Consider the following 18,091-nt stretch of genomic DNA (forward strand, 5'->3'; position numbering starts at 1 on the left):
TCAGCCTTCATTAAGTGTAGTCCACCTCTTACCAAATCATCATGCTGCCCTGCATTACAAGCCATGATCCAGAAATCCAAATTCCCTTCTCAAATCACACCTGACGGAAACACAAACTGTGCCAGTGATCTTCAGTTTCTGACCAAGATTTTGATTTTTATCATTACTCAGATTTCTTCTTGAAATGTCATTTAGAACCATGTGGATCTCCAGACTGTCATATATTTGGTAAATCTTAGGAAATTCTCTGTTGTCCTTTGTGCCTTTTCTTCTTCCCCTTTACTGAATGATTTCTTCCACATCTTTACTGTTTGATCTGGGAAGATGAGTAACTTCTTTGGCAATTCCTCTGGAATGAGTTTATCCCTATTTATTGATTATTCAAAGATTTGAAGACTGAGTTTCTTGCAGTTGAAATTCAATGCCTTATGAAAAGTTGGTTATAAAGTTGGTAACGCCCTTTGTGAACTTAAAGCTGGCATTAATTTAGCCCATTGGGATTTTGTCTGTCTCCAAGATACACAAAGTAATTGTCATTTACGGTGTTTTTTTCATTTTGTTTTGTTTTAGGATCACAAAAGAGAAAATTTTAAAAATGAGAGTTGACAGGACTAAACTGAAGAAGACACCTACAGAAGCAGTAAGTATTTAAAAGTCAAAGGAATTGTGATATCTTGATTTGGGCCTTTTTTTTCCCTAGCTTAGCAGATCACAACACTCTCGCATTTCTCTAACCCTCATTAGTTTACCAAGAGCTACCCACTTTCACTTCCACACAATCATAGATAGAGATCCAAGGAAAACAGTGGATTCTATTGTACAACTTACAGAAAACCTGTTCTGCCCTCAGCAACTCTTCAAAAAATGTAAAGGCACAGATGTAATATTTTCCCCATTCATTTTAAAATTTATATTAATTTTCTGACTGTATTACGTTTCTGTACGTTTTAAAAACAGACAGTTCCAAGGAAGACTTGCTTTGACAGATTTTATAGTCTTTAATTTTTTTAATGAATTGAATTTGATTTTTTAAAAAAAGTTATGTTTTTAACTTTTCAGTTTAAAAAACAGTAATATTTGTTTAATTTGTTTTGGTTTCTGATTCACATTTTTCAAGTCCTTTTGTTTCAGTAGAGTGTTTCAGGGATTACATTTAATATTTCTTTTGGCATATTAAACATACTGAGCAAACTGTTAAGTCTTTCCCTGTTGACTTCTTTCTTGACTGCCTCCAAACATGGCCATCCTTAAAAATCGTTACTAATCCTGACATTCCCACTACCCATAGTTATTTCCTTGCCTCAATTCCTAATAGTTATCTAAAATATTTGCTTCCTCTTCACTGAGGAAATCATATTTCATAGCTGAAACTGTTCTGTCCACAATTATGAATAATCTATTAATTATAAAATCTAGTGAAGTTTCCTTGTCAGTCATGTGTTCTCATATATGCTGTGAGATTTTTTTTCCTGGTTGTTCTCTTAATTACTCAGTGTTTCTCATTTTCCTTTGGTAGAACTTTATCCAGTTCACTTTTCTTCACATTGACTGTTCTGTAAGACTCTGATTTCCTGGCTCTCTTGATTTCATTCTTAGTTGAGTTCCATCACTTTCCCCCCCAGCTGTATAGCTTTTTCAATATAATTGGTTTTTATTTAATAAAATATTTATTTAATTATTCTGCAAAAAGGAGTCCATATGTTACTCAGACCATCAAAAACTAGGAGGGGGTAGTTACCATGACTCAAAAAAGGTCAAGAACCTCACTTTTTACTTCTTTTAGTTATTGATCATCAGCTCCCATAGATTAATTTATGCTAATGATTCAGATATATTAAAATTAATCTACCCCAAATCACTTCAGTTCCAGTACCACATCACCACCTACATTCTGGCTATCTCAAAATAAAAGTGCTATAAGAAAAGTAAACCCTACATGTCCAAACTAGAATTCTTTCTTACAACCATCCTCTTCATCAACTAAGCTTGAAAATCTGCCTTGCTTCTTCAATGGCAGTCTTCACTGTATCTTAACTTCCTGTCCTCTTCTCTCCTCACAGAAGCACCACCAAATTGCATCATGTCTTATGTCTTCTGGTTGATCTTTCTTCTGTCTCTTCCTACTTCACTCTGTCCTCCACTAAACCAAAATCAGCGTACTTAAGTGGGTTCCCCTGTTGCCTTCAGGATCAATTACAGAATTAATGTTCCTAAACTTTACTTCTCTCCAGGCACACTGTGACTTGCATTCACAGTTATTCTCACATAGTACTGCGTCTATGCTCTTTGCCTTTTCACAGTCTCACATGCTTATTTTCTTCATCTTTTTCACAACTTTATACCTTTAATGGAATGTTTCCTCTTCTACTCTTACATCTTGAACATAGGTTATTACTGTCCTTGAGGACAGATAGAATAGAATTTGACCTCCTTGAGAACAGATACCTTGTTTTTGCCTTATATTTAGCATAAAAGTAATAATAAAAAAAATAGCAAAATCCAGTATTTGTAGGCTTTTTTTTTTGTAGTCCAAAGGCCCCTCAGTACCTTCATTGAGCTCCTTGATGAAGCTTTGTGTATACAAGAATTATAGTACATATAATGTGTGTGTATAAATAATTACATGAAATAAGTTGAAAATAGTTTGCTGATAACTGATAATATCACAGATTCATTTAAGTGTCACTTTTTATTGATCCTATTTCCTGTCCTATTTTTAATTTAATTTCCAGTACGGAAAAATACACGGAAGAATTGTTGGAAAGTAGTAGTATTTCATTAAGTCATATGAATTTTAAACTCCACATTATAGATTTACAGATCCCTCTTCCAAGAATCTGAGTAATTTCCTGGCCTTGGAAAAGGTTTATTCCTGCGGTAATAAAGCATGTAAGCCATACACAATCTAAATCTTCTTTTCCTTATTGATTATTCTACTCCACTTTTCACACTTTTTAATAGAACAGTAATATCTTGATTTAATATCTCTCCTTTCCCCATTTCCATCTCTGCTGTTGTATTTTCTTCTAGCCTGCAGACTGCCGGGCTTTAATAGACAAACTTAAGGTTTGTAATGATGACCAGCTTCTTTTAGAACTTCAGCAAATCAAAACATGGAATATTGGAAAGGTAAGTAATATTTCTGGAGAATTGTCAAATTTGTTTTCTTTATTTAGTATTTATTTCAGTATTGTACTTTTTTGTTCTTAAGGGAAGTAGCTTCAAGATTTGTTCTTATTAAAAGATGAACAGTCCTTGTTTCTGTTAAAATTAGGTTTTAATCTTTAATCTTAATGAGCAAAGCTTGTTTTGGTTGGAGTTTGAAATGCAAGATAAGGGAGTTAACAAGAGTAGAGGCTATAGGAGAAATTTTTTGTTTTCTGGGGGGATGGTGTTTTTGTTTTGTTTGTGTGGTGTTGAGGAGTTTGTTGGCAACTGGATGGAAGTTCATATTCAGACACTTGACCCTGGCCAAGTCATTTCACCTTTGTGTGCTTTAGGTTCTTCTGCTGTAAAGCGCAGATAATAATATTATGTATATCACAAGGTTGTTATGAGGATCAAATAAGATGATCTTTAAAAAGTGACTAGATGTCTAGGATGTAGTAGGTACTAATTAAATGCTTATTGTCTCCTTCACCCCTTCCCCCTTTTAGAGGTAAGGGATTATTAATGAGTTCCAATTCACATGCAACTCAAAACATTACCACCATGTTGTCATTGGTTCTTTTTGAAAATAAAGGACAAAACAAAAAAGTGCTATAGAGTATAATCTCGTTTGTTGGGCATTTCTTTCATAAGATTGTGAAAAATGTTTTGGTTAGTTATATGAGGTGGGTATGTTGAGGATTTGAGTTCACAAGTAACCAGCCTGGATGGTTTCTTGTTCCTTCAGTAGGAAAAAAAGGGAAGTTTAGGAAGAGAGTTGATTTTTGTGGAAAAGAGTTGAATTTAAGATAGCTATTACACAAGTTGTGTGATATGAAAATATCCACTTGGATACCCAATAGGAATTTGGTAATGTGGGCCTAGAACTCAGGTACACAGAGATAATTAAATCCATGAGAATTGATGTCACTAAAAACTGTGTAGTTAGAAAAAGGGAAAGAAAACCCCATGAAGAGCCCAGGGAGAACTCTCAGATTTAAAACAAAAGTTAAGGGACATCCCTCCAAATGTGGAAAGTCATCAAATAAGATAAGCGAAAAATAAAATCTATCTGGCCCTTGTAGAAGAGGGTCTGAAATATGGTTTAGACTAAATTTTTTTCTTCCCTCTTATAGTGTGAGCTGTATCATTGGATTGACTTATTGGACCGCTTTGATGAGATCTTAGCAAATGCTGGACAAACTGTGGACAACATGTCTTGGATCCTGGTGTGTGACAGACCTGAAGAAGAACAATTAAAATTACTCTTGTTGGGTATATTAAACTTCACGGCCTTACTCATAGAGTACAGCTTTTCCAGGCATCTTTACAATTCTGTAGAGGTAGGCATAAATGAATTTTCCTTATTTCTAAATTGTTAAGAACATAGCCTTTGAGTTTTCCCTTGCAGTTTATACTTATGGATTTGAGCCTTACATTTATGTCTTTATATGCTGTCTGGCAAACAATGTCAAATCTGTTTTTAAAGGAAAGATGGTAGTTACAGTGAAGAAAAGTGAAATATAAATAATACCTATAAGTCAGGTACATTATGGCATTCATTCAGAGACATTAAATGCTAAAAAAAAATAATTATATATGGGTACTTCCTTCTTATTCATTGAGTTCATTCATTCATTCATCTGAGTTGGACAGAAATACAGACATTTTCAATCAGCTTATTTGCATAATTCCAAAATTACTTTCTGCAGTAATTATACTGATTGATAGCTCTGCCAACAGTGCACTAGTATTCCCATCTTCCAAAATTGACATCTTTTTATCATTTTTGCAAATTTAGTGGATGTGTTAAGTATCTTAACACATGATAACTTTGATGACTTTCCACATTTGGAGGGATGTCCCTTAACTTCTGTTTTAAATCCGAGAGTTCTCCCTGGGCACTTTATGGGGTTTTATTTTCCTTTCTCTATATATACAGTTTCTAGTGACATCAATTCTCATGGATTTAATTATCTCTGTGTACCTGAGTTCTAGGCCTACATTACCAAATTCCTGTTGGATATCCAATTGAATATTTTGATATTACACAGCTTGTGTTTCTTAAATTCAGCTCTTAATTTACATATCAAACCTTTATCAGAGAAATCTTAGAAAAGAATATACTCACATTCATCTGCTTTCCCTCATTTTCGTAGACTTTTACTAATCTTATTTATTGATTGAAACTTTTCTGTCCCTGTAGCACCTGACTACATTATTGGCTTCTTCTGATATGCAAGTGGTACTTGCAGTGCTGAATCTCTTGTATGTCTTCAGCAAAAGATCAAATTATATCACTAGACTGGGCTCTGACAAGAGGACTCCACTGCTATCCCGACTGCAACACTTGGCAGAGGTTAGTTCAGTTTGACTCTTATTAGAAAGCTCTAATACACACTGAGTTTAGAAATTATAAAGGGCTTTTGTCATTTATGAGTTTTAAAATGGATTTCTTATAATCTTTAGAATAATTGAGAGTTCTTTTTACACACACTACTCCCAAACAATCTAACTAGAAAGAAAAGAAAAAGTTATATATATATGTGTGTATCTTTCTGCTGAAGCTTTTCATTTTCATGTTCTGTAATTGTTTCTGTACTGTATTTGCTTTGAAATATATCTATTCTTTCTGAAAAAAGTATTCTCTTCTAAATTTTTTATCATATAATATTTTAAAATATCACATTCATTAAAATGTGGAATGTAAAATTCTTGTGAATCATCCTTCATTCTGCAATACAACCATGACATCAGGAAGGTGATGGCATGACTTTCAATTGACTTTGATTTGAGGGAAATAGGAAATGTCAAGTTACCAGTGTCACTTTCTCTTCTGTAGCTATCTGGATCAGAAATGGATAGGGACAACTGGACAAGCCCTGACTGCTTTCTGGTTTTTCCAAGTAGATTTTCTCATATAGAAAAGCTGTCTTAACTGATGTATGTTTTCTGGTGTATCAAACTCTGGGGTATAAGTTCTTTTGTTTCTAATTCTTTCTTGTCTAATTGTTCTCCCTGGTTTTTCAGTTTTGAAGACTGCTGCTTTATAATGTGGTTTAAGATCTGGATCTTCTAGACCTTATTTCATTATTTCCTTTGATGCTCTAGATCCTGTGTTTTTCAAAATGAATCTTATTTTTTGCTTTTTAATTAACATGAATCATGTAGTATAAAAATTGTAAAATGATTTTGGCAATATATTTTTATTATAGTAAATTATCTTTCAATTGCCAAATAAAGTTTTTTTTCTTTTTGTCTTCTTGTCTTATCTTCTGTATTTGACAATATTGCCAGCCTTTACATTCCTGATTATTTTCTCTCTTCTGGGCTTTTTTAATAGTAATCTGTCATAGTACTCTGTCTGACAGTTCCTTCTCAGTGTTTTTTGCTGGCTTAAAATTAATGCCTAACTATAATTGATGTCCACAAAATGACCTCTCTTACCTTTTCTCTTTGCTCTTTCTGTCCATGATTTCCTCAGTTTCCATATATTTATCATCTCTGTGAAATGACTGCAAAATTTCTTTTCCTGGGCCTCAGTTTCTCAAATAGATGCTTAAAACAACTCATGTTTTCCTTCAAATCAACATTATTCTAGTTACCCTATTTTGCTGTCTATTCTTAAATCCAACATGTAATTATTTACCAGATTTTGATGCTTCTCTTCTTAGAGAGCCACCACTATAGATTCCTAGAGTAACACAACAACCTCCTTATTGTTTACACGAATCTCACTCCATTCTAATCTATCCTTTCTACTGTTGCTAAAATTATTTTTTTTAAGCTGAGATCTAGTTATATCATTCTTCTCCATCTCATTGTTCTTTGATTAATTGGAACTTTTTCCTGTGTTCAGTTTTTCAGTTCTGTAACTTTATGTAGACAGGATGATCCCCATTTTTAGAATTCCCTCTCTTTCTACCTCTGCCTAATAAAATAAGTCCATCAATAAACATTAAGTGCTTAATATGTGCTGTGTACCAGGAATGCAAAGAAAACTAAAATATTTAATTCATATTCTAATGTGAGAAGCAGTATGGAAACAGTGACATATATGCAAGATATATAGTATAAATTCAAAGGCGTATCAGATGGAAGGAAAGTTCAGGGGGGAAATCTACAGAAAATGAGATTCAAGCTGAACGTTCTGATCTCACTGCCTTTTATTTAAATAATCTGTCTAATGTGCTTCCTTTCTCTCTGTCTCTCCTGTGTTGTATGTGTATATATAATCATGTGAGTGATTATGCTTGTACTCTTTTAGAATATCATCTCTTTGTGAGTAGAGACTGGTTTTTTTTAATGTTTCTTTAGTACTTAGTGTAATTTATAACAAGGTTATAAGACATTCATTAAATTAAATAAGGGTACTGGCCACATATGCTCCAAAATTTTGTAACAAATTAATAAAAATTGTCTGAGAATTGTGCATATGCTTTCTTGGGTCTTTATCAGTGATTTTTCCGAGAGAACTACTTCTATCCAAACATTCCTGATCTGATAACATGTAAATGTAAACATTATGTGTTTAGTTATCAAGAATCCCAACACCAATTCCTTTGTCATAGCAACAAAGACATCCATACATAACAATACAGGGGACACTACCTTCCCCAAGCCTTCCCTCTATTAGACTTCCCACAAACAAATCACCAGCAGGATCCTTTAAACAAAATCACAAACAAGCTCTCCTCTTCACGGTAGTTGCGGTCCCAGCTGCCTACGTTCTCTGTCCTTCCCAGCTTTCCTTTAAGTTCTGCTCCACCCTCCATTTCAGCAAACTCCTTCCACCACACAGTCCATATAGCTTAGACTTCCAATACATTCGTATTACATATCATCACTTCAGTTTCTTTAACTTTCTAAACCCTGCAGTTAATCAAGTGATTAACATCTGCCCTTGATTCTCTCAGTGTTATCCTTCCAAGAATTCCTGATTTTTAAAAGTCCTTTATTTCATTAAAGATTGATTTTTTTACCAGTAGCTTTATAGCTCACTTCTCTTCACTAAATTATGTTTCCAGTGACTCCCTCAGGAATTGAATATGGAAAACCTCTTTAGTGCTCAGGAGTCCTTTATAAAATAGCCTCTTTCTGCCTGTCCAGACTTGACTTTCCTCCCCAACACAAAAATTTTTAGGTAGTACCACTGGGCCCCCTAAATTTGATACTCCATCTCTTGTCTCTGACTGTACAAATACTAGTCACCTTTAAGGCCCACCTAAAATCAAAACTTCCAGAACTCTTTCCTAATCTCTTTCAGTTCTATATCCTGTCTTCCCTCTTTTCATTATAATTGTAACTAAGTTAAAGTAATAAATAGAAAACTATCCAATATATAGTTTGTTGTACATCTTTACTTTTTGTTTTCTCCAGCTTAAGGGCAACCCTCCTTTGTATTCCCAGTGCATATAATAATGATTAATAAATGTTTGACTGACTGATTCTGCTTCTGCTCATACATCTCCAAGTATTGCTAGAAGAAATAATAAAACCATGCTGATTGAATTTGGTACAGATTAGTTTCTTTTCATGTCCTCAACCCTGAATGTAGCAAGACATTGCTTTTATTCCTCTGTTGATTAATTATTGAACTCTGAGCATCAGTTTCAAATCAAATTTTCTGTCTGCAAACCTCAGCAGATAATCTTATTTCATAGTTTATTGAGAAAATAAAAATTTTCAAAATGAGTTCCCCCTTATTTTCTCTTTATTTCAAAACCCCTCATTAATCCTCATTTTTCTCTTCCATAATGATCTTGTAATTATGGTGACTGCTGTTGTGAAAGATAGAGAGTAGTTTGTGAAGAATAGAAAGAAATTTCTAATATGTGTTTCTTTTATACAGCAAGTTGTTGGATTTCATTTCTTTATTTATTCGTGTATTCTTTTTCCTAGTGGAGGAATGTATTCTCTTATGCAGTGATAAGTAGTTATTAATTTTTGTGTCTTCTTCATAAATATCTATACATATGCCTAAAAGCACAAGTCAACATTTCCTCCAGGCATAATTTTCCTTTTATTAACCTGAATTCCAGCTCCTCCAACTGTACTTTTTATGAGGTTCATTCTGCAGAACAATATTTCTTTTTGGTCATAGAATTATAGTCTTGTGGGCTCTGGTTTGGAGACACAATGAGTGGTATTTTTCTTCTACATAAATAGTGCTATATTTCTTTTATAAGTCACATCACATGTATTTGTTACATCCCAGATACATGTCCAGGAAAGAAAATAGATGTTTTTATGGTTATACAGTTTCTAGATTAGCCTACTGATGGTTTCAGAAAGTGATCATAAAATACTACATAGCCAAAATATTTTTAAAATCTTAGTTTTGCTTCCTCTTGGAAAAAAATTAACATGAATTATCCATTCAGTATTTTATAAAGGTGGATTTATCATCATCCAAAATTAACTTGTAAAAATATTGGTGTACAGTTAATGTTGGGCATAGGTAACTTAACAATGATTTATTTTTTTTTTCACTGCAGAGTTGGGGTGGAAAGGAAAATGGCTTTGGTCTTGCAGAATGTTGTAGAGATTTGCATATGTTGGTAAGCACTTAAAGATTTTAGTTTCTTTAAGTTTTCTGTAGATTTTGTATTTGGGCTATAGCTAGTTTTCAGGAAAAAGTTTCTGGATCCAAGTGCTCCACTTTTTAAAATGAACTGAGTGAGATATGAGGTTTAGCCTTCCCTGGAAGGCAGTTCCTAAATGCCCTGCATATATGTGCACTGTGTTTCTGCTAAGCATGATTCTTTGGTAGGGTTAAGGTTTTTAGATAAGTTTCAAAATGTGATTAAGAATATAGAAATCAGGCCAGTAAAGTAGTGCGTTTTGGATTTCAGAAGCAGTTTTTAAGTAAGCCTTGTGGAGGGGGGAGAAAAGCCAGTAGTCACCTCACTAGTATTAACTGCTATAATTATAGTAAGTTATTTTTATCTTTTTTGTTAAACTGAGCTAAAGTCACTAACTGCACTGTGCCATTGAGGTTAGGATAGGACCCTGGATTAACTTAATTTGAGAATTCTTCTCTCATGTGTGCCTTGCCATCTCAGTATTAGAGAGTGCTAAGTTTAAGCTAGATTAACTTGGCCGTGAAGAGTTTTAGAATTTATAATTTTAGGAACCACTTTCATCCCTCATGCATATTTTATGATTTGAGGACCAATCTTTAGTTCCTTTTTTAGTTTCCTCCATTGTTTCAGAATCCTGGGGATATCCATTTGACTAAAAATGTGGGAGGAAGAACTTAGTCATTACTTTAGACATGAAAAATAGTGATGTGTCTTTGTTTCTGGTTGTAAAAAAAAAAAGTAGTCATTTGAATCCTTTTAAGCAAAAACTACTTTGGTTTAATAGGTAGAATGTTTTTGTTCTGCTTATGCTATATGACTCAATTGTCAGGAAAGACTGAAAATCTTGGGTTTGCCAGGTTGGGAAAGGGTAAGAGGGAAGTATGTCTTTGACATATGCTATACAGTGCAAGTGCAATATCAGATTCTGTGCTGTGTTTTATATATAGAAATACCCACCCAGTGCAACCACACTACACTTTGAGTTCTATGCAGATCCAGGGGCCGAGGTCAGAGTTGAAAAAAGGGTGAGTCTCACACTGACTTGTTTTAATAGAGTCTACATAGGGCAAGATGTGAGAAATCCCTTTGTTTGAAAGATTGGTTTTCATGTGCATCAGGTATCCTCAGTTGCTATAGTTGGGATAGCAATATATATTGCATATTGGGATAGCAATAGTATGTGGAATCTGTCTTATCATTCTGATTAGTCAAAATTCAAATGAGGTACTGAAATCTAATCAGTGTTTTAAATAAGATTCGGTTATATATTTGCTTTTATAAAATATCTTCTTTTCCACCTTCCTTTTTTAGACTACCAGTAACACACTACATTACATTCACATAGAGCAGCTTGACAAAGTAAGTATAAACTTAAATTAGTGAATAATGAAAACCCAGTTGTCCGTTGCTTTTTTCTACTTCTTTTCTAACCATGGTCTTGCTCTCTGATGCAGATTTCAGAAAGTTCTTCTGAAATCATGGAATCTCTTACCAAAATGTACAGCATTCCAAAAGATAAGCAGGTATTGCCTATTTACAGAATTGGGGATAAGGGAGGGAATGTCTGATTACATTTTTGTTTTGGCAATGTTTAAAGCAGTGGAAATGCAAAATAAAGGTTCAGCTTTTTTCCCCATAATCCCTTTATTTCTTCACCTATCTAGATAGTGAGATTATTGACTTCCTTAATATTAGGTGGGATCTGTCAGGTGATATATTAGAAAAGTCACATAGACATCTTCCTGAATTCAAATCCAGCTTTCGATATTTACCAGGTGTGTGATCCTGGACAAATCATTTAATCCTGTTTCCTCACTTATAAAATGAGTTAGAGAAGGAAATGGTAAAACACTCCAGTATCTTCACAAAGAAAACCCCCGATAGGGTCATGAAGAGTTGGGCATGACTGAAAACAACAAAATCTCAAAAGTTGTGGCTGTCCAACCTAGTGGGCATGAAAGGGAAACTGAGCAGTAACGGACATCTTGAGAAGTATCTGTAGTTTTGTAACAAAGGAAATATTTTGTGCCTATCACAGATGCTGTTGTTTACACATATACGTCTGGCCCATAGTTTTTCTAATCATAAGAAGAGGTTGCAAGCTGTTCAGGCAAGACTACATGCAATTTCGATATTAGGTAAGAGACAGATTCCTTGATTATTGAACATAATGACTGATTCAACTCTTATTTCATTGAGTTTTATCTTGCTGAAGCTGACATCTAGCAGTGTGTACATTTTAGCAATCAGCTATGTTAAAGTAAGCAATGTAGCTTTTTGGAGAATTCAAAGAAAGCACATATTGTACTCCTAATAAGAAGCATTAGTTTCTGTGTATACACATGCTGTCTTAGAAAAGTAAACTGGACAAGGAAAAGATGTTTGTATATATTTGGATATTGCTGAATAAGGCAGGTTGCTCTGTGTGTGGACTTGGAATTAGGAAGACCTAAGTTTAAATTCTGCTTCTAACATTTAAGTTTAGAACCCTAAACTTAATGTCTCTCTACAGCTTACAAATGTGTGTTATAGTAGTACCTACAACTGAAGATTATTATGAGGCTCAAATGTTAACTCTGTAAACCTCAAAGTGCTAGCTTTTTCCATTTTGATTATTTTTAACCAATTTGATACGTAGTCTTCATTTTGGCTGATGATTTAATCAAAAACTGAAATAAAGTTAGTGTAAGCTGAGTATGAGCTATCTATTTTGTTTGTTATGTTGTATTTCTGAACAGTATATAGGAAGTCAAATTAGTGTTTACTGAAACCGGTCATAGTTGGCTTCCATTGACTTTATGCAAAATTGAAGTAATTTTAATGGTCTCTACCACAATAAGTATTCATGATCAATATCTTCACATCTTTCCGTTGAGATAGAAAAAAACTGAAAACTAGAACAAATTAATTAATATTAATAGTAACAGTAATACCTTGTATTTATAGTATGTACTATTTGCCAAGTACTATTTTAAGTGTTCTAATATTTGGCCATTCGACCCTCACAACAAACAGAAGGTAGTTGCTGTTATTATCCCCATTTATGGATGAGAGAACTAAGGCAAATCAGAGTTAAGTGACTTAGGCATGAGTCACAGAGCTAGCATAATTTATGTAAGGTTGGATTTGAACTTAGGTTTGTTAAGGCTTTGCTGCATTCAAAAATGTTGCTATTACAAAAGATAATCTTGCTTAGATAGGAATGATAAAAAGTTGGTTAATTAGAAAGTTCTGTTAATTTTTTCCTCTGTACCTTTCCATTTAGTACACATAAATGTTTATTGACTAAGTGAATCAGTATTCAGTAATAAATCAAAACCATTTTTAATTCAAGGAGCAGAATTTTCATTTTGTAAACTAATCATCATGATCCCATAACATTTGAAAAATTGATTCTTCATCTATTTTTATGCATGCCTCTTAAATTTTGCTTATTGGCTTAATTCTAGAGTTTCTTATATTACCAGCTTGTAGCTTACATTTCATGAAATTATTTCATGTACTTAACTTCCCTAAATTGTTTAAAGTTGTCAAAAATTGCTTTTAGTTTATTTTAAACAGATAGGCATTAGCTAGTAGGCCATCATCCCTACTCTGATCCAATCTTCGATTCTTTCAGTGTATTCAAATGCCTTACAAGAATCAACAAACAGTATCCTGTATAATGGCTTGATAGAAGAGTTGGTAGATGTCCTTCAAATAACAGATAAGCATCTCATGGTAGGCTTATTTACATATGTGCCTTTCCTCTAAGAAATTTAATTTGTAGAAGTTTCCAGGATTTCATGTGAAAGCATTTAACATCAAAATCCCAAAAGTAAATATATGATCAAAGCTGTTACATTTCCTTGCACGGAACAAAACAATCCCTTTCAATACTATCCTTAAAACCTTGATCCTAAACAAATCTTTCTTAATTGCTTGAATGTTTAAGAGGGTTTTGGTGGTGGTGGAATTAGAGGTGAGTTGTGTAACTCTTTGTTCTCATAGGATATTAAGGCAGCATCCTTAAGGACATTAACATCAATTGTACACTTGGAAAGGACACCCAAACTTAGCAGTATTATTGACTGCACTGGAAGTGCCTCCTATCATGGATTTTTACCTGTACTTGTTCGGAACTGTATCCAAGCCATGATTGGTAAGATTAATAATTAATTCAAAGGCAGTTATTTTTCTGACTTTGTCTAACAAAATATGTTACCCTGGTTCTGCAGCTTTTATTGAGAATTAAGGGTTTACTTTCTTTCACAGATCATTCAATGGAACCATACCCTCACCAATTTGCCACTGCTCTTTTCTCTTTCTTGTACCACCTAGCCAGCTATGATGCAGGTGGTGAAGCTCTGATGTCCTGTGGCATGATGGAAGCCTTACTTAAGGTACACTTTTCATTTGTGTTTCTGCAAAAAGAGAATGGTCATTCAAGAGTTAAATCAGTGTACAAAAACTCACAAGGAACTTAACGTGTGGATAACACATGTTTATATTTATATCCTTGTGTATATAAGAAAAATGATAACTAGTAAACAGATAAATGTTTATTTTTTCTGCTTCAAAATAATTATAAATATTTTTTGGTTTTATATTCTACTTTGTATCCTGATAATATTACCCATTGCCCCCATTTCTGGATAGAAAGTTCTTTACAGCAAAAAAAAAAAAAGTATTTAAAACTGGATACAGTGAACTATCGAAAAGTATTTGCAAAATTCACTCTCTAGTGCGCGCGCTCTCTCTCTCTCTCTCTCTCTCTCTCTATATATATATATATATATATATATATATACACATATATTTACAGCAAAAACAAGCAAGTATGACAGTTAATAGGCTTAATCCATCATGAGTTATTACAGTTATTCTGCATTTGCTTTTAATGATAAAATTCTTTGTTACACTGTTATAGTTAAGGGTGTTATTTTGTTAGTTGTGTTTTTTCCACTCTGTTATTTTATACAAAGCTTTTTGTATTTCTGAGTTCCTCATATTGATTAGTTCTTATGGTAAAGTAATCATTATTTTCATACTTTTGCAAGTATTTCGATAGCATGAATTTTTTCCACTCTTTGGTGTATATTTCTAGTTGGAAATTGCTATGAATCAAAGAATCTGATCAATTTATTTTTTTTGTATAATCCTGTCATGATAGAAATTAAGGGTAAAATGAGGTACCAAGTTGCACGCAGAACCCATTCATTAGCAAAACATAAATTTGCCAATAAATAGTGTGTCAGCACAAGGTGGGGCTTACAGACCATTTTTATAGACCAAAGAGAGCATACATAGTAAAAGACAGATGGGGAAAACAATAGGCTAGCAAACACTTCTCCTGCATCTTGTTGCTGATACACTGTTTACCTGCAGAGTTGGTTAGTTTTATGTGGATAAGAAATCAGACTTGCTTGAGGACAGAAAAGGCAAATCACACTTCCTTGAAGGACACTGGGATGAAAATAAGCAATTTCCTTGACGTAAGAATGGACCACTAATTTCATAGAACAACTCAAGTTCTATATTTAGCTCAAAGACAGTAAAACGTGTCAATAATGTCATTGTTAATACAAATTGAGTGGTTCAACATCCTGCTCAACTTAGAGTGTTTAAATATTTTGTTTCTCTTTTTGTCTCTCCAGTATTTAGTATTAATGCTTTGTATCTTCTTTTCCAGTTTGCTAGGCTTGAAGTAAAATCTAACTGTTAAGGATCTGCATTAGTCTTATTTGTGGTTACTGATATTTGTAGTTCTTATATCACTGATCTATTAAGAAATGAGAGTACTTTTTCCATGCAGAGCTTGATTAAAACTTGTGATAATAGTCAAGCTACATAATTTGAAGACCATTGATATAAATCAATGTTTATTAGCTAATATGTGATGTTTAATAAAATTACTACACTTCAGAGCTTTTCATCCACACCAGTTTTTCAAATCTTGCCGTCCCTACAAGCATAGTAGTGTTTATTTAAAGTGGAATCTATATCTTCCACTGTCTGTCTACATAGGTTATAAAGTTCCTTGGAGATGAACAGGACCAAATAACCTTTGTAACTCGAGCAGTCAGAGTTGTTGACCTTATTACCAACCTAGACATGGCAGCTTTTCAGTCTCACAGTGGACTGTCCATCTTCATTTACAGATTTGAGGTATTTGTTTGGAGATTTTTTTTGCCCCACAATATGGAATGATTTGATCCCTAAAGGCTTATTATTTATTTTTTTTACTAAAACAGGCTTTTATAAAGTGGGTAAACCTCTTTAGTATCTTATTAAAGTTATTTTTTGTAGTGTATGTTTTTTCTGAAAAATGACAGGTCTCTTTATTCTTCATTTCATGTAGCATGAAGTAGACTTGTGCAGAAAAGAGTGTCCTTTTGTGATCAAGCCAAAGATCCAGAGACCCAGCACTGCACAAGATGGAGAAGAAATGGAGACAGATGTGGATGGTATTTTATAAAACTTCATGTATTTAGAATTTTATGAGGCATTTGATATATGAGACTTTTTTCCTTTTCTTTGGCACTTTTGAGTATCAAGTGTTAATGTTTGCCTCATTGCCACTGAGGCAACATTCAGAAAGCAGTGCATCTTGAATTCATATTTGCTTTTGTCAAAACTGATCTGAATTTTGTCTAATGAGTGTATGAAACTTAATTTTTAACAGTCACTTCTATGAGAAAAGTGTGAATTCAGACAGAATTTCAAACTAGTGAATCTCTAATTCAGTCTGTAACAAAAAAAAATTCATTTCAGATTTTTCAAATGACTATATAAAAGGAGGTTTGGAAGAGAAAAAGAGACTAACTGAGAAGCTTATATATTTTATGCAGTAGAAATATGAATATGGAAATGGAATGGAAAATATAAAATGGAAAGTCAGGAGGATTTTGATGAACGGAATGACTTGCATCAGATTTGTTTTATAGGGAGACTGTGGAAGTGAGAAGATGTGGTTCAAACTAGAACCATGTGGGTTTAGAGTAGAAATATTGGGTTCCATTTTAAATAAGTTCAATTTGTGCTTATTAATATTCTGTTAATAATGGGCTAGTAATTAATAAGGGATAATGCCCTTGTCTTCGGGGTGTTTATATTCTACAGGTAGAGACTTTAACAAATATTGCTACCTGTCCTTGTAGGTAAGAGTTATGTAGTCAGGAACACTTGAAATCAAACTGAACATTAACATTTCATAACTGTGAGACCTTGGGCCAGTCAACTAAACCTCCTTAAGCTTCACTTTTTCTTCTTTATGGTAATAACAGCCCTCACTTTCTGCAATGGTTGTGATTATCATAGAAGATGACATGTTTTTCAAACTATAAAGCACTATTACAATTACTAACCATTGTTATTGTTGACAGCTGTGAGGATAATGAATGAGAGGTCTTGAGAGTTTGAAATCATTTGGTGACTTTGTGAGTTGGAAAAAGAAAGGAGAGGTGGAATCAGTAAGATTTAATAGTTGGATAAGTTAATGTTCTTAAGGATGCTGCCTTAATATCCTGTGAGAACAAAGAGTAACACAACTCACCTCTAAATCCACCACTACCAAAACCTTCTTAAACATTCAGACAATTAACAAAGTTAGATGACTAAAGTTTTATGCCTGAGGTAACTATGAGGAAGGTGATATCTTCAGCAGCAATAACTGAACATCCAAGTAAAGATTTATAGGAGACATTTTGTGATATGGGGTTTGAGTTCTCAGTAAAGTTTGGGGAAAAGCAAAATTACGAACTTAAGGATTATCTGGCCAGAAATAATTAGTGGCTTTATAAAGTAAATAAATAAATAAATAAAATAAAGCTTATGAAAATGATAGCAAGAGAAATAGAGAGAGCAAGGCAAAGGATATGGAAAGACTTGGTCTTAATAACGTTGGAGATCCTTGATAACCCATTAATAAAAAACTGAGAAGAAACTGTTCGTCAGAAAAACAAGGATGAATGGTAACCTGATAGTGCAGATCAAGATGAAAGCATATGGTGGGAAAAGGCCATCAGGCTAGCAGATTATTAGGACCAAGACAGGGCAATCTCCTTAAGTTGAAATGTTTGACTCTACAATAATAATATTTATATAGCATTATAAAGCACATTATGTACCATCCACTGTAATAAATACTTGGTATATGTCTCATTTGATAGGTGCTACTATTATTGCCATTTCATGGTGAGAAAACTGAAGCAAACAGGTTAAGTCCCCAAAGTCACATGGCGAGTACATATCTGCACCAGGATTTGACTAGGCTCACCATTGGGCAGCTATTGAAAATGTCATTGGATGCAAGAAGGCCATATGAAGAGGCTTCTGTTCTTTCATGTATTGCAATTTTAGACGTATTCTAATTATTTTTC

The 18,091-nt window shown here is 33.6% G+C and overlaps 1 protein-coding gene across 7 annotated transcripts in view; it reads left to right on the plus strand.

The window, feature by feature from the left end:
• LOC140516966 (E3 ubiquitin-protein ligase HUWE1-like) overlaps window positions 1-18,091 on the plus strand; it is a 98,601-nt gene that overhangs the window by 9,292 nt on the left and 71,218 nt on the right. For 6 of the 7 annotated variants that reach the window (XM_072627814.1, XM_072627818.1, XM_072627817.1 and 3 more), the window contains exons 2-15: window positions 571-640; window positions 3,031-3,129; window positions 4,284-4,490; window positions 5,354-5,506; window positions 9,645-9,707; window positions 10,679-10,756; window positions 11,043-11,090; window positions 11,186-11,254; window positions 11,770-11,869; window positions 13,351-13,451; window positions 13,722-13,872; window positions 13,986-14,113; window positions 15,738-15,878; window positions 16,072-16,177. In XM_072627814.1, coding sequence (XP_072483915.1) covers window positions 596-640; window positions 3,031-3,129; window positions 4,284-4,490; window positions 5,354-5,506; window positions 9,645-9,707; window positions 10,679-10,756; window positions 11,043-11,090; window positions 11,186-11,254; window positions 11,770-11,869; window positions 13,351-13,451; window positions 13,722-13,872; window positions 13,986-14,113; window positions 15,738-15,878; window positions 16,072-16,177 — 1,489 coding nt within the window. In that variant the 5' untranslated portion in view covers window positions 571-595. The remainder of the gene's footprint in view (window positions 1-570; window positions 641-3,030; window positions 3,130-4,283; window positions 4,491-5,353; window positions 5,507-9,644; window positions 9,708-10,678; window positions 10,757-11,042; window positions 11,091-11,185; window positions 11,255-11,769; window positions 11,870-13,350; window positions 13,452-13,721; window positions 13,873-13,985; window positions 14,114-15,737; window positions 15,879-16,071; window positions 16,178-18,091) is intronic. The other variant, XM_072627820.1, reaches the window with a different exon arrangement.

This window comes from Notamacropus eugenii, assembly GCF_028372415.1.
Source record: "Notamacropus eugenii isolate mMacEug1 chromosome Y unlocalized genomic scaffold, mMacEug1.pri_v2 SUPER_Y_unloc_1, whole genome shotgun sequence".
NCBI lineage: Eukaryota > Metazoa > Chordata > Mammalia > Diprotodontia > Macropodidae > Notamacropus > Notamacropus eugenii.